The sequence below is a fragment of the Pundamilia nyererei genome, unplaced genomic scaffold (genome assembly GCF_000239375.1).
Source record: "Pundamilia nyererei isolate P.nyererei 1_Seehausen unplaced genomic scaffold, PunNye1.0 scaffold00100, whole genome shotgun sequence".
Lineage (NCBI taxonomy): Eukaryota > Metazoa > Chordata > Actinopteri > Cichliformes > Cichlidae > Pundamilia > Pundamilia nyererei.
This window is the reverse complement of record NW_005187501.1, coordinates 1,918,801-1,933,171: the sequence shown is the minus strand read 5'-3', so window position 1 is coordinate 1,933,171 and position 14,371 is coordinate 1,918,801. Positions and strand designations below refer to the sequence as shown.

The window sequence follows — 14,371 nt, the reverse complement described above, 5'->3', positions numbered from 1 at the left end:
AGAAAGGGGTTTATTGCCAAATGTTGAGCAGGTTTACAACATTAGGAAATTGCTGCGGTGCTTCAGTGCAAACATAGTGTCATAAATAGCACTTAAATAGACATGAAAAAATAAAAGTAGGGATAAGAATTAAAAGTGCTACGTAGATGTTGTTAGTGTTATTAAAGTTATTCGTTGCCTTCCTATCAGCTGAAAACAGCTCAAGCCCACTAAAATCACTCTTCACCCTTCTGATGCCCAGTTTAAACTTCAGTAGGTCATCTTGGCTGCATCTGCATGCCTAAGTGAACCGAGTTGCTGCCATCAGATGTGTTGATTAAATATTTGCATTAACAAGCAGTTGAGCAGGTGTACCGCATTGTCATCCTTTTTTATTATCTCTTCTTCTTTTATTCGCATTTAAAGAATTTAGTAATTTCTTTTCAGGAAGTGGTATGTTGGTACAGTTTGCTTGCAAATTTTCAAGCTTGGGAATTTAAAATTGAGTTTTAAAATTATTTTTATAACATTAAGAAAAACCTATACATGTTGTAAGTCATTTTCCTTCTATTTATAACTTATATTGCTGTTTGGGGTACATATGCACCCAAGCCTGAAGGGAACTTTGCATGATCATTATTATAATTTGATGATTCAATTAAAGTACTTCCCAGATTCAATGTGTTCTGAATTAAAGAAAGGATTGAAGGAATTATTTAAAATTATTAAAAAAGTAACCATGTCTGTTCTTATATTATGGGAAGACATGGAAAACTGGTTTGATACAAAGTGAGATTTCAGAGATGGACTTTGTTTGCTTTTGCTCTTTTGATCCATTACTATTCCTAGCTAAAGTCTACTTCATTGGTAACACTCAGTTTTCCTGAGATCCACTCTAGATAAGAATCACAAATTTTATTATTATTATTATTATTAAATATAAAATGCATGTTCTACAACACTTAGGTTGGTCCACATAAAGCTCACATTCTGCACCGAAGTAAAAACAAAAATTATAGTAATGTGATTCAGTTGATTAAACTAAATAAATCCAGATATAAAACCTAAATAATGAATCTTTTAATTTATTCTTGAATATATTTCTGAGCCTCACAGTGTTTGTTTTACAGCCCTGAAAGTGACAACTCAAAGGCAGTGTGGGAAATCCAAATAAAACATTTAAGACCAAAACTTGTTTTGGCGATGTGGCTTGCGTGTACAACTCTGCCTAGTGGTTTGGCAGAACATTGGCTGCACATTAAAACATTGAAAACAAATGAATAAATAAGTCCTTGCCAAACTGGGATTTAATCTGCTGCTGTGAATCTTGGCATCGCATCTGTATTTTTTGGAGATTTGGCTGAGATTTGGATATTTTGCTGTGATTGCACATTTCCTATCAGTCGTTTAGCTTTCTTTTTCTCTTCACTGTCTCAAGCCTCTTTGGTCCTGTTTAAAAAAATCACTCCCATCTCTCATGAAGTTGTCAGCCTTTCTCTTTATCTTTCCTGTGCCCTTCTGTCTTAGGTAATTAGCATCAATGCATGTGGTCATGTTTGTGCTGCCATTAATAAGGAGAAAACACAAAGCAGGTGGTGTCAGCTTAAACTAATCTGACATTTATTGGTCACAGGTGTATAAGTTACAACATACAGTTTGACTAATCAAGGATTTTTACGTGTAGCATCTTTTATGAATTAAGCAAAGCACACCATCAGGGAATGCTCTTGAGAGTAACTAAGCTTTTTTATAAATGAGGATCTGACGCTTTAACCCGAGGCCTCAGTTCAAAACATCACCACGTCAAAACCCACAGTGGTGCTATTAACATGACTTAAGATTCGACTTTGACTGTGCCAGTTGGTTTTTCTGTGTTTCAGGAGATGGGAACCCTAAAGAGAGCAGTCCTTTCATCAACAGCAGTGCAGCCACTAACATGGATAAGAGCCAGCAGTATGATGGCAATAACATGGCTCTGTTTGAGGTGGGCACACTCTTCACTGCCCTGTAATATAGGTTGCTGTCCTTAATTGTTATTATTAAGGAAATGTGACTGTATATGCTTTTAAGTTGAACTTTGCCTATATTTGTACTGCACTGCAGGAAGAGATGGATACCAGTCCCATGGTTTCCTCTCTGCTCAGCACTCTGGCTAACTACTCCAACCTGCCAACGGGCAGCAAAGAGCACGAAGAGGCTGAGAATAATGAGGAGGGGTCACGTCCATCTAAAAAACCTGTCAAGGTACAGTATGTTATATATGTGACCCATTTAACCTCACTCAAAACAACAAAAACAGGTGTAAAAGTGTCAAAATACTATCATATAATATGATTAGAAAATATCATAAAACAGGGAGTTCTTTACTATTTATACCTATAATGTCAAACTCCCTACATGTAATTTGAAAATAATTAATATATGTCAAATCAAATGTATCTAATAATTTTATATTAAAAAATCCAAATCCTATAATATAGGACATAATAAAGGATATTTTTATTATGTCCACACCTGTTTTTTCAGGTGGTCCAAATTTTAAAATTTAAAAACATAAAAAATTTAAAAATAAAAATGTTTAGAGAATTAAATACAGGCTGGTGAAATCACATGGTAAATGAAATTGGGAGTTCTCATAGTTTAACCATTTTTATTACAATGGTAATGTTTAAATATAAGTGACTATAATTTATTAATTTAAATTATCAGTAAAAGTTCATAATAGAGTCAATATTTTTCTACTTTCTTAAATTTATTCCAAATCTGCTTCAAGTGTTGCGTCACTCAACACCTCATAAAAGGACGGTATTGTTTTGTTGCAGTTTGTACACAGGAAATAAGCTTTAAATTGCATCCAAACCTTTATCATCATTTTATGGAAGATTGGAAAAGAAAGCATCAAAAACAGTTTTTAACACCAGAGATGAAATTTACTACATTAAATTATAATGTAGTAAATTTATGTTTACCTACAAATGTTTAAAGGTACCCATATGGAAAAGAAATAGTAAAAACCTATATGATTTACTCTGACAATTATGGTGTAAGTAAATTTACGGACTGCATAAATCATTTTAGTTAGTGTGTAATTTCATAGCAATTTTGCAAAGACACAAACAGTATTTCCTCATCTTTTAAAAATGCTGCACTTTTTAGAACCATATTACGGAGTCGATTAACCTTGCCTTTTTACATCTTTATCTAATATTCATTATGCTGCAGTTGTTAGTCGATTGTCCTTTTATTGTACTTGCATAAATTTGATAAGGACTGTTCTCCTTACAAGGAAAAATAAATGCCATTAAACTTTGCAGGTCTATGTGACATTACAATGATGTAACGAAGTCTACGTTCATATTTATTTATTTCACAATCACCGTTTAAACCTAACTTTCAAAAGAAGTATACAGGAAAGGAGTGTCTTCTCTTCCTAAGATCATATGGGCCAAAACGTACACTTACAATATAAGTCAGGGAAACATTGTTTGTTTTTCTTAAAATCACTTAGGCAATACTTAAATTTACTTACATTATAATTATTTGTTTCCTGTTTAAACCTGACTTGTTGCCCTCTATTGTAGTGTAAGTTCAAATATTTGTAGGTAGATATAATTACAGGTGTGGGATGAATTATGGAGTGTTACTTTTTTCAAAAGCTGTTTTTCTTACAATAAATGCAATAACAGAATGACTGAACAACAAAATAATAACTGACTTATTAGCCAGAAAAAAAGGAGTTAGTGCACTTTGTATCATAAAGTTTTTAATTTGTTATTTTGTTTTGTGTATTTTCCAGGCACCTCAGCTGGGCACTCTAATGGGAGTGTACTTGCCGTGTATCCAGAATATTTTTGGGGTAATCCTCTTCCTGCGGATGACATGGATGGTTGGGATTGGAGGCGTCTTTGGCTCGTTTATAATCGTCTTCATGTGTTGTTCTACAGTGAGTAAAACTGCAGGATTTCCTACTGTGGGGGCGCCCTGAGCCTCGCCGATCTGACTGCTGGCTGTTCAGCGTTCAAGATTAATCAGTCAACTAAAGGCACTCAGCATATCAATCTGGAAAAAGAGTGGTTTTGCAAACATTTACAACTGATCACTGAGATATCACAACTCTAACATCAATGACAGGAAAATACCGAATACCTCCTTACTGTGCATCCAACTGTTGGGAACTATTCATGTGGATATTTGTCACATGCAACCTACCTAAACATTGTGGCAGACCTATAGATGGTATAGAAAAGATGAATGCAGCCACCGCCGGTTGTTATCATACTGTTTGTTTGGAGCCAAGCTAATTAGTTACAGTAACAAACTACAAATAGCAGAATTCAACTCACCAAAAGTTTAGTGCAGTGTCTGTACCACAGAGAAAGCAATATTAGCCGTAAAATAGTTCCACTCAAAAAGCTCTAGAAGGCACTAACACCACAAAAGTTGATGGCTACAACTGAAAAATCACACTAGTCAGATATTTTATATAATAATTCAGTCATTATAAGGAGGGAAACAATGTTTGGAGGCCCAAAACAATGTTTAAATGTTTAAAACAAAGTTTTAAACATTTTTTAATATGCAAGTCTGTGAGAACTGACTGGGACCCAGCCTCAAGTGGCCAATACTGGAACTGCAGATTCTGGTCTTTCAGGCGGAGATTCTGCTACTTGTGCAGACCAAGCAGATGCCATGTCTATGTCCAGGGGGGAGCTAGCAAAATATTAGGCAGGTGGCTTTAATATTGTTTCTGATCAGTGTACAACCGGCTGTGTGAATGTGATTTCCATTGTGCAGCTGCTGAAGGTGACATAGTAAATCCTGATAAACGGCATTCTGCCAGTAAACCCACTAACAGGCTTTCAGCACCATATTTCTCCCTGTATGTGGGCTTAATCAACAAAGGGGCTTAAAATGTATTACATGAAATGTTTTTCAAAGAATTAGAGAAAGAAAAAGGGAAACAAGTCTTTTAAGTAAGGGAAGACACTGACCGTTGGAATCTTACTATAATTAGTTTGTGTCTAAAAATAAGGTTTAACAAACCTAAATTGATGGCTTGTCTGATTTTTGCCAGCACTTTGTTGGAAGTTTCAGGGGCGTTAAAAGGACATGTCTGGATTTCATTTGATTTCACCCTCACTGACATCACTAATAGATCATGTCTGGGCTTTATAAGTATAACCTCGGACTACTAGTTGCTGTAGTAGTATGCTGTTAAACTCAAATATTAAAGAGTTAAACTACAGACAAGTACCGTAAAAGTGTATCTAACTACCGTGCTCTGCTGTAACAGACTGTAGCTGAAGTGACAGCATGTGCCTAACCAGTCATTCCTGTGAGGAATGGTTCGACATGACCAGATGAGTCAGACTTTTGTGCTGCTGGATGTTTTCTCTACCATCCCCTCATTTCATCAGTGCCTCCCTGTCAGCCTTCCTTAATTTGACTTGCCCACCTGCTGCCTTTCAGAGTCCTGTAATCCCCCCCTGTTGTCTGCTGCTGTTTTCAGACCATGCTCACAGCCATCTCCATGAGTGCCATTGCGACAAATGGAGTCGTACCAGGTGAGTGGATATCAGAGGGCATGCATTAGTATGTTTGTGTGCAACAGAGCGGTGCGCTGAGCCCTGTGTGTGTTTGCGACTCACAGCTGGAGGCTCGTATTACATGATCTCTCGCTCTCTGGGGCCCGAGTTTGGCGGTGCTGTCGGAATCTGCTTCTACTTGGGCACCACTTTTGCGGGTGCTATGTACATTCTCGGCTGTATTGAAATTCTGCTGGTAAGTCGATTGAATTTTTAAATGACAGGTTTATATTGCTTTTCATGTTTTTCTTATATGCCTTCAATATAATAACAGGAAAAGCACATCTGGAGATAATAAAGGCTGAATTCCAGTTATGTTAGTTTTGGGGTCCTGTTACTGGTTTGGTCTTGTAGTTAATGTGTTAGTTAAGTGAAAGAGATCCATTATTATTTTTTATAGATGTATTTTGGCCTTTATTATTTTTATGACAGGACATGAGAGCAGACAGGTAAAGCAGGGAAGAGAACAGAGGAAATGACATCCAGGAAATTGTTCAGTGGGAAATCTGGGCCCCTGCAGAAGCGTTTCAGCATATGAGCTGCCTGCTCAACCCACTGAACTCTATCTGTACCCCACATGTTGTTAATTTGGTTGTTTACACCTGTGATCTTCCGGCTAAATTGTCTTCAAACATTGGCTGTAAAACAGGAATCATTAGCGTACAACATGTTCCAATAAATGATAATGAAAGGATAGCAGGCAAGAAGGGGACAGGGGGGAAAAGGCAAGGTTACTCTCCCACTTTAAACTAAATAACTCACATTCACATAGTACAGTAATTTTTAACCTAGTGAACTTTTTTTTTAATGTGTTCATTTATTTTATTCTCATTGCTTTAGTGTGTTTTCTTTTCTTTATTTCCATTATTATGAAAATGATACAAATGTGCTTTGGCGAGGTAAATTGCATTATTGAAAAAATAATGCAAGTGAGGAGATTTGGTGACATTTTCCTGTTTCTGCATAGCAGCTGACTGACTTTTTGCCAAACTGACAGATGCTGTGATTTCTCAGGAAAAAAAACATAAACCTATAAACACCGACTAGCCTCATGGCAACGATTTAACAAGATGCTGTGAACATTTCTTTGAGATTTTGGTCCATATTGATATCACAGCATCGCACAGTTGCTGCTGATTTCTTAGCTGCACATCCAGGATCCAAATCCGTTCCACCACATCGCAAAGAGTCCAAACAGTTTGAGATTTAAGTCTTCTGAGATCCTGCTGGACACAGCAATCAGAAAATGGAAACACTATCATCATTTATGATGTGACACGGTCCATTCATTTACTAAAGTGTGTCAAAAAATACTTGCACTATTACAGCACCGCCAGCAGCGGCAGCAGCAGCGTGAACTTTAATACAGGGCAGGTTGGATTGATGTTTGCATGTTGCTTTCATGTTGCCCAATTCTGACCCTAAGATCTCAATGTTGCAGAATAAATCAAGACTCATCAGACCAAGCAGTGTTTTTCCAGTATTGTCCAAGTTTTCAGTTTCCTGTTCTTAGCCGACAGGAGGAGAAGAGACACCTGTTGTGAAGCAGTTCAAAAGTCACTTAAATCACCATATGTCCCCATTCCGATGCTTAGTTTGAGCTTCAGCAGCCCATCTTGGCCATACCTACATGTCTCAATGCACTGAGCTACTGTCATGTGATTGGCTGATAACATATTCGTGTTAATACACAGTCACCAGGTGTACGTAATCAAGTATTTATAACATTATAATGATAATGTTTTGCTTTTTTAGAACTAAAAGGATAAATAATAAAATGTGTTTTTATATATCGCATGACGTTGTTTTTTTATTAACAAAAAAATAATTTGCATAAACATATTTATATGTAGATTCTCTACAATACTTCTGCAAACTTTGTCTTATTCTTCTCACCCACTCTAACCCTGTCTTCCTCCACTAATTTGTCTCTTTCAGATTTATATTGTTCCCCAGGCAGCCATCTTTAAGATTGAGGGCCTGGAGGGCCCCGAGGCAGAAGCAGCATTGCTCAACAACATGCGAGTGTACGGCACTATTGTGCTGAGCTTGATGGCACTGGTGGTGTTTGTGGGGGTCAAATATGTCAATAAGTTGGCACTGGTCTTCCTGGCCTGTGTCATACTTTCTATTCTGTCTGTCTATGCTGGAGTCATCAAGACTGCCATTGACCCCCCTGTGTTTCCGTAAGTGACTCTTTATTCACTGGTACAAATCCATAATGATGTCGAATTATCCTACGTGACAGGTATGCCCTGGGCTGGTTGTCTTTGCAGCGTCTGTCTGCTGGGAAATCGAACTCTTCTTTCTAAAGGATATGATGTCTGCGCAAAGGTCATTGAGATAGACAACGAGACTGTCACCACCAAACTGTGGAGGAGCTTTTGTGATTCGGAGTACCTCAATGCCACTTGTGACGAATACTTCAACAATAACAATGTTACAGAGATACAAGGTATTCCAGGGGTCACTAGTGGCATCCTGGCAGGTACATTTTTCAGTGTAAACCACCTTCTGTTGGGTTCTTGGCCAACCACAGTTCAGTATGTATTAAAGATTAAATTCCTAAACTTGGTCTCTCTTTCTCTCAGAGAACCTGTTTGGTAACTATCTGGAGAAAGGGATGATTCTGGAAAAGCGTGGACTTGTATCCGACGTGGATCCAGACAGTCCCACAACGAGCTCAAACCGCTACGTTCTTGCAGATATCACCAGCTTCTTCACTCTGCTGGTGGGAATTTATTTCCCATCTGTCACAGGTTAGTCCCAGGAAGGCACACTAAAGAGGTCCATTATGCTTTGTTTTTTTGTTTTTTGTTTTGTTTGTTTGTGTATTTTTTTTATCATAGGTGTCTGGAAAACTCCTCCAACTCGGGTCAAATAACTGCATGTAATATGCACCAGACCCTGCAGTTCTCTTAATGCTTGCTCGGAAATGTTAGAAATTGTTTTGGCTTTGTCTAACCACTTTAACCACTTTCCTGCTTAGCAGACAGCAGTTTCTACTTAGACAGTTTACTTTGTTTTCAGGTGTGAGAGATGGTGGTTGCAAATAAATGTTAATGTTTTGTTTTTTTATGCTCGCCGGATGTATAAATGGGAAAATATTTGCTTACAAGTTCTCCGTGCCAGTTTGTTGTTGTTTTTTGGTGACCTGTCAGTCTCGAGTTCACAGTTTGTTTTTGCTGCCCTCCAGTGGCCAAAGAAAACAGCACCTTTAACATGACTGAAGTCAGTAAAGTGCTTAGTATTCCATAAAGGTGGAAGTTAGTAATTACCCTTCTCATACTCTGTTTTATGTACATATATCATTTATATCCTCTGAAAACCTGAGTCTGATTATTATAATATTATCAAGTCACAACTCTTCCGATTATTTAACCTTCTGCTCAAAGGTATCATGGCTGGCTCCAACCGCTCCGGAGATCTGCGTGACGCTCAGAAGTCAATCCCTATCGGCACCATCGCAGCCATTAGCACCACGTCAACTGTGTGTATCCTTCAGTGAACCAAGGCCGGTTAAAAATAAACATTAATATAACTTTTCACAAGTTATTGTTACCTTTTCTACCTTTTCGGTCGTGTGGTCCTTATCAGCTTTTTTTACCCAGACATGTCCTGTGTGGTGCTGTTTGGTGCTTGTATAGAAGGAGTCGTCCTAAGAGACAAGTAATTCTACTTCTATTAAATTAAATTTTGGACCGTTATACTCAGAAAATGTTTGTAGTTTGAGGTTTGTGCCTTAATATTATTGTAAACTGGGCACATGTGTGACAGCAAAATGTTTGACAGGCCCAATAAAAAGTCAGAAAGGAAGAATGTAGGGAATACAGACCTGCACAGGTTGCTAACAATTTTAACAAATGTGTAGCTTCAGTTTAATAATAGTGCATTTCACTATGTGCAGCAATAAGTGAGTACATTACACTTTACAAAATTAAACATTTAGCACAGCTTCAGACTGCTTGCAGTTGTGTTTATCTGAGGAGTTATTTTCAGTAAAAATCAGAAACACTGAATCACAGCTGAGTCTAAAACCATGCTCTCAGTCATCTGTTAGCAGAACTCAGCTGTTCACTGTTTGTACCTGATTGAGCACAGGTTGGTCGAACATTTGCATTCACTGTGTTAACGCAGGAGCTCTGTCTTCATGTTCCTGCAGGTTTGGCGAAGGGGTCAGTGGCAACCTTGTAATAGGTACGCTGGCATGGCCGTCCCCGTGGGTTATTGTATTTGGCTCCTTCTTCTCCACCTGCGGAGCGGGACTTCAGAGTCTGACAGGAGCTCCCCGTCTCCTCCAGGCCATCTCAAGGGATGGCATCATCCCCTTCCTTAGAGTGAGTACACAAATCTATCTCTGTCTTAAATACAGACCTCTCAGAGCTTCCAACTGAGCCAGAAATGTTGTGGGGACTTGAAGATATTCTTGTCCCCACTCTAGGCTGTTATAGTTGACTAAAACTAAACAAAAAACTGAAACTAGATGTGAAAAACATTTTAGTTAACTGAAATAAAAAAAATTAAAACTAACTGACACTATTTTGTGAACTTGTGAAAACTGACAACTAGACATATTTATTGAAACCGAAACATATCCTCCATACAACAATAATTTATAACAACTAAAACTAAGACTTAATCTAAAAGAAACTAAACTCAAACTAAAACTGAAGACACAATTATTAATAATTGGTAAATATGACATTATTTATTTGTATGTCACTTGTGTTGTTGCAGATCTTTGGGCACGGTAAAGCCAACGGGGAACCCACGTGGGCACTTCTACTGACAGCTAGCATCTGTGAGATTGGCATCATCATAGCCTCTCTGGATTCAGTCGCACCAATCCTCTCCATGTATTGCTCACCGATAAACACAACAACTAAAGCAAAGATCCTTTTTTGTGGTTTTTGTTCTTACTCTTCTGTTTTCTCTCTTTCCCTTCATCTGTTTCTTTAGGTTCTTCTTGATGTGCTACATGTTCGTCAATCTCGCCTGCGCCCTGCAGACGTTGCTGAGGACCCCAAACTGGAGACCCAGATTTAAGTTCTACCACTGGTGAGTTTGTGGGTCAGAGTATGAAAGCTTTCTAAAAACTCTTGCATTTGTTTTATAATCTGAAATTTACATTTACTTTGACATGTACTTTGAGTTTCCACACCAAAATGCATGTTGGTGTTCATTGTGTGTAGCAAATATAAATTTATGTATTTATATCAAAATATATTATTATTTAAAGCTTTGCACATCCTTTTTTAAAATGTATTTTAAATACTGGATCATTTGCAGTCATATTTAAGTTTGCAGTCTTTTTCCTCGGTGCTGTTGCTGACACATTGCTGCTTTTCTTTGCACATTGATATTGCCTGTTGATCATTTTAACACTGAAAACACTGGCAGAGATTTGTATCACATAATGTGTTTATACTTGCAGTAGATGTGATTCAAACATGCATAAAATCCTTTTAACTATCCCAAAGATGTCATAGATATTCATCACATATGGTGCGAGGATTTAAGCTCTGCTTAAAGACAGATTCTGGATTTGATGTAAAGAAACCACCCCTGTGAGAATCTCCATAAAAAGACCTGAAGTTTGTGTGTTTGTCTTCCACGATGAGCTTAAAAATTTCTTGTTTCCATTAATCAGCCAGTTGTGTGAAGCTGGCAGAACTCTGGGTTTGACTAAACATGACGTCCTGTCCCCTGCAGGGCTCTGTCTTTCCTGGGTATGAGCTTGTGCTTATCACTCATGTTCATGTGTTCCTGGTATTATGCAATTGTGGCTATGGGCATCGCCACCTGCATCTACAAATACATTGAGTTCTGTGGGTAAGAAATAATAATTTGATCAATGATCATTTGAGAAAGGATTCTTTGATAAAAGTCACAGAGTAGTCTATTTTTTATGTATCTGGATGCTGTAGGTATGACCAGAGCTAATAATTTAATGTGCTTTGAGACAGAGCTGAGAAGGAGTGGGGTGATGGGATACGTGGGATCTCGCTCAGCGCTGCTCGCTTTGCTCTGATGAGGCTGGAGGAGGGACCACCACACACAAAGAACTGGAGGTCAGCTCATCTTTAATAGAGCTGGTTGGCTTTTGCCTGTGATTATCACTGACTGATTTTGTTTGTTATTAGGCCTCAGATCCTGGTCCTAGTGAGCATGGACGCTGAGCAAAACATCGAGCAGCCTCGTCTTCTATCTCTGACCAATCAGCTTAAAGCTGGGAAGGGTCTGACTATTGTTGGCACCTGTGTTCAAGGAACCTTCCTTGACAATTACACTGAAGCTCATAAGGCAGATCAGGTCTGTTACTCTTGAACACACACTTAACTTCTGACGCATGCACCGAAGAATCGTCACTTTCTCTAACAGCTGCGCCTGCCCTCTATCTGTGTCCCTGCAGTCGTTGCGTAAGTTGATGGAGACAGAGAAAGTAAAGGGCTTCACTCAGGTCGTCATCTCCTCCAACCTCAGAGATGGAACATCCCACTTGATTCAGGTTGGAGGACTTGGAGGTCTGAAGCACAACACGGTGATGGTCAGCTGGCCCCGTAACTGGAAACAGCCTGAGTGCCACCAGGAATTTAGGAACTTCATTGGTAAGTTATCAAGTGAAATAGAAGCTCTCTTAGTTGTTAATAAACATCAGCATCAAATATTATACCAAATACCAAATCAGGGGCATTGAAAAAGTTTGGTAAAAAGGATAGGTAATCCTTTGCTCTGCCCCCCATCGGGTTACTTTTCTCCTGTTCCTCTGTAGAGGTGGTTAGAGAGACAACTATAGCCAGTATAGCCTTGTTGGTTCCTAAGAATATTTCCAGCTATCCATCCAATGGAGAGCGTTTCACTGAAGGCCACATTGACGTGTGGTGGGTTGTCCACGATGGAGGCATGCTAATGCTTCTGCCTTTCCTCTTGCGCCAGCATAAGGTGAGGAACAAGAAACTGTGGATTCTTTTCACTTAAATGAGCACAAGTTAAGTGTGATAGTAGTGTGTTTGGGAAAAAAAACACTGTCTTCGAGGCACATTGGTTACGTCGTTATCGTTTTTTTTCTTGCTATAGGTGTGGAGGAAGTGCAAGATGCGTATTTTCACTGTAGCTCAGATGGATGACAACAGCATCCAGATGAAGAAAGACCTCATCACCTTCCTCTATCACCTGCGCATTGACGCCGTAGTGGAAGTGGTTGAGATGGTGAGAGATTTGTCTGGCACATGTTCTGTGCTCACAAACAAATCCTGCCAGGAGCGGCCTAAAAGAACAGTTTCTCGAAGGATCCCTTTTTTTGCCGTTATTCCAAAGTAACACATGGATTTTATGTGACGTGTGTTTTTCCTTTACAGCATGACGGTGACATCTCAGCCTATACCTATGAGAAGACACTGATAATGGAGCAGCGATCACAGATCCTCAAACAAATGCATCTGACCAAGAATGAAATGGAGAGAGAGGTAAGCCAGGAACCTTCATACTATCTGTAACCGGAAAAACAAATTTAATTTTAGCTACGTTGACAGCCAAAGCACTGTTTCATTATCACTATGGGCATTAAATATCCGCTCTGAGGAAAGGAACTGCTTCATGATGAGGTATCTGTGTCTGTACATGTTTACACTGATTTGCAGATAGAAAAGAATGAACTCCAGTGGGAATATAGGAATCAGATGATGTTTTTTGTTTGTTTTTCTCACAGATCCAGAGCATTACAGATTCATCCCGTGGGTCCATACGGCGTAAAAATCCATCTGCCTTGCGGTCACAGCGAAGCGCTGAGGAGGGAGCTGGTGCAGCAGAAAAACTAGAAGAGGAGGTAAAGCTGATCCAGTGTGTAATGTACAGTACTTCTGTCCTCACTTCCTTCAAACACCTGTTGCATTTTATGCCAGGTTTTAGTTTTTCTAGTTGCTGCTCAATTATTCCTTACAGTTCACTGATCAAAAATCCACCTTTTCTGACAAGCGTCTCTTTTCTCTGTATCACCCGCTCATGTGATGGTGTTTGTCTGTCAGCCTGGGGCCGTCTCCAACCCAAAACAGCTACAACTGAGCCACAGCAAGAATGTCTCCACACCAACCAGCCCCACAAGCCCCACGTCCCCTGCTGCACCTGCAGGTGGTGCTGTCGTCTGGCCCGACAACAAGGGTGCGGAAAAGGAGAAGAGCCTCCTAACAGCGACCTCGGAAGCGGGCAAAGACTTCTTCAACATGAAGCCGTGAGTGATCTGTCAGCTTAATTTAGCTCAGCAATCCTGCACAGGAAACGGGCATCGCACCCAGGATAGTAAGATCAGCCAGAGTTTTAAAAGTGACCGTCTAAACTTGTGCAAACATGCCGAGAAAAACAGCTGTGATCCATCAGGGCATGGATGTGTGGCCTCTGGGATGTCTGGCAGCAGGATGTTGGGCCCTCTGGGTCTTGTTGGTCGTGGTGTGGTGTTTCTGTGCAACAGGCTTGTTCTGGCACATCCTCTGAATGTTTAATAGGATCGAGTTTGGAAGAGTTAACGCCAGTATGAGTCACGTTACCAGTGACTGTAATGTTGTAGCTGATCCAAATGACCCACACAGTCATTTGTAAATATTTGTGCGTATCGACCCATGTCACAGGACTTAAAGCAACACTGTGGCAAACAAAACTTTGAACTTAACAGTGACATGAAAAAGAATTAGTTCTGCAGTTTATTCGTCTTCTGTCACATGATCGTCAATCGTGGTGTGAGAGCATTTCTTTCATTTCATCTAATTCATAATTGCACACCAAATTACTGTCATGTTTTGTGTATTTGTAGTTCA

At 39.3% G+C, this 14,371-nt stretch overlaps 1 protein-coding gene across 1 annotated transcript in view; it reads left to right on the top strand.

Annotated features, from left to right (window-relative positions):
- Nucleotides 1-14,371, top strand: part of slc12a5b (solute carrier family 12 member 5b) — a 37,273-nt gene that overhangs the window by 19,823 nt on the left and 3,079 nt on the right. Inside the window, exons 2-23 of the mRNA XM_005740505.2 lie at nucleotides 1,860-1,963; nucleotides 2,083-2,223; nucleotides 3,776-3,922; nucleotides 5,489-5,543; nucleotides 5,630-5,760; nucleotides 7,503-7,750; nucleotides 7,841-8,052; nucleotides 8,156-8,323; nucleotides 8,960-9,058; nucleotides 9,176-9,233; nucleotides 9,727-9,901; nucleotides 10,302-10,420; nucleotides 10,524-10,622; nucleotides 11,277-11,396; nucleotides 11,531-11,635; nucleotides 11,708-11,876; nucleotides 11,977-12,172; nucleotides 12,337-12,506; nucleotides 12,642-12,773; nucleotides 12,923-13,030; nucleotides 13,273-13,389; nucleotides 13,589-13,791. Coding sequence (XP_005740562.1) covers nucleotides 1,860-1,963; nucleotides 2,083-2,223; nucleotides 3,776-3,922; nucleotides 5,489-5,543; nucleotides 5,630-5,760; nucleotides 7,503-7,750; nucleotides 7,841-8,052; nucleotides 8,156-8,323; nucleotides 8,960-9,058; nucleotides 9,176-9,233; nucleotides 9,727-9,901; nucleotides 10,302-10,420; nucleotides 10,524-10,622; nucleotides 11,277-11,396; nucleotides 11,531-11,635; nucleotides 11,708-11,876; nucleotides 11,977-12,172; nucleotides 12,337-12,506; nucleotides 12,642-12,773; nucleotides 12,923-13,030; nucleotides 13,273-13,389; nucleotides 13,589-13,791 — 3,076 coding nt within the window. The remainder of the gene's footprint in view (nucleotides 1-1,859; nucleotides 1,964-2,082; nucleotides 2,224-3,775; nucleotides 3,923-5,488; nucleotides 5,544-5,629; nucleotides 5,761-7,502; nucleotides 7,751-7,840; nucleotides 8,053-8,155; nucleotides 8,324-8,959; nucleotides 9,059-9,175; nucleotides 9,234-9,726; nucleotides 9,902-10,301; nucleotides 10,421-10,523; nucleotides 10,623-11,276; nucleotides 11,397-11,530; nucleotides 11,636-11,707; nucleotides 11,877-11,976; nucleotides 12,173-12,336; nucleotides 12,507-12,641; nucleotides 12,774-12,922; nucleotides 13,031-13,272; nucleotides 13,390-13,588; nucleotides 13,792-14,371) is intronic.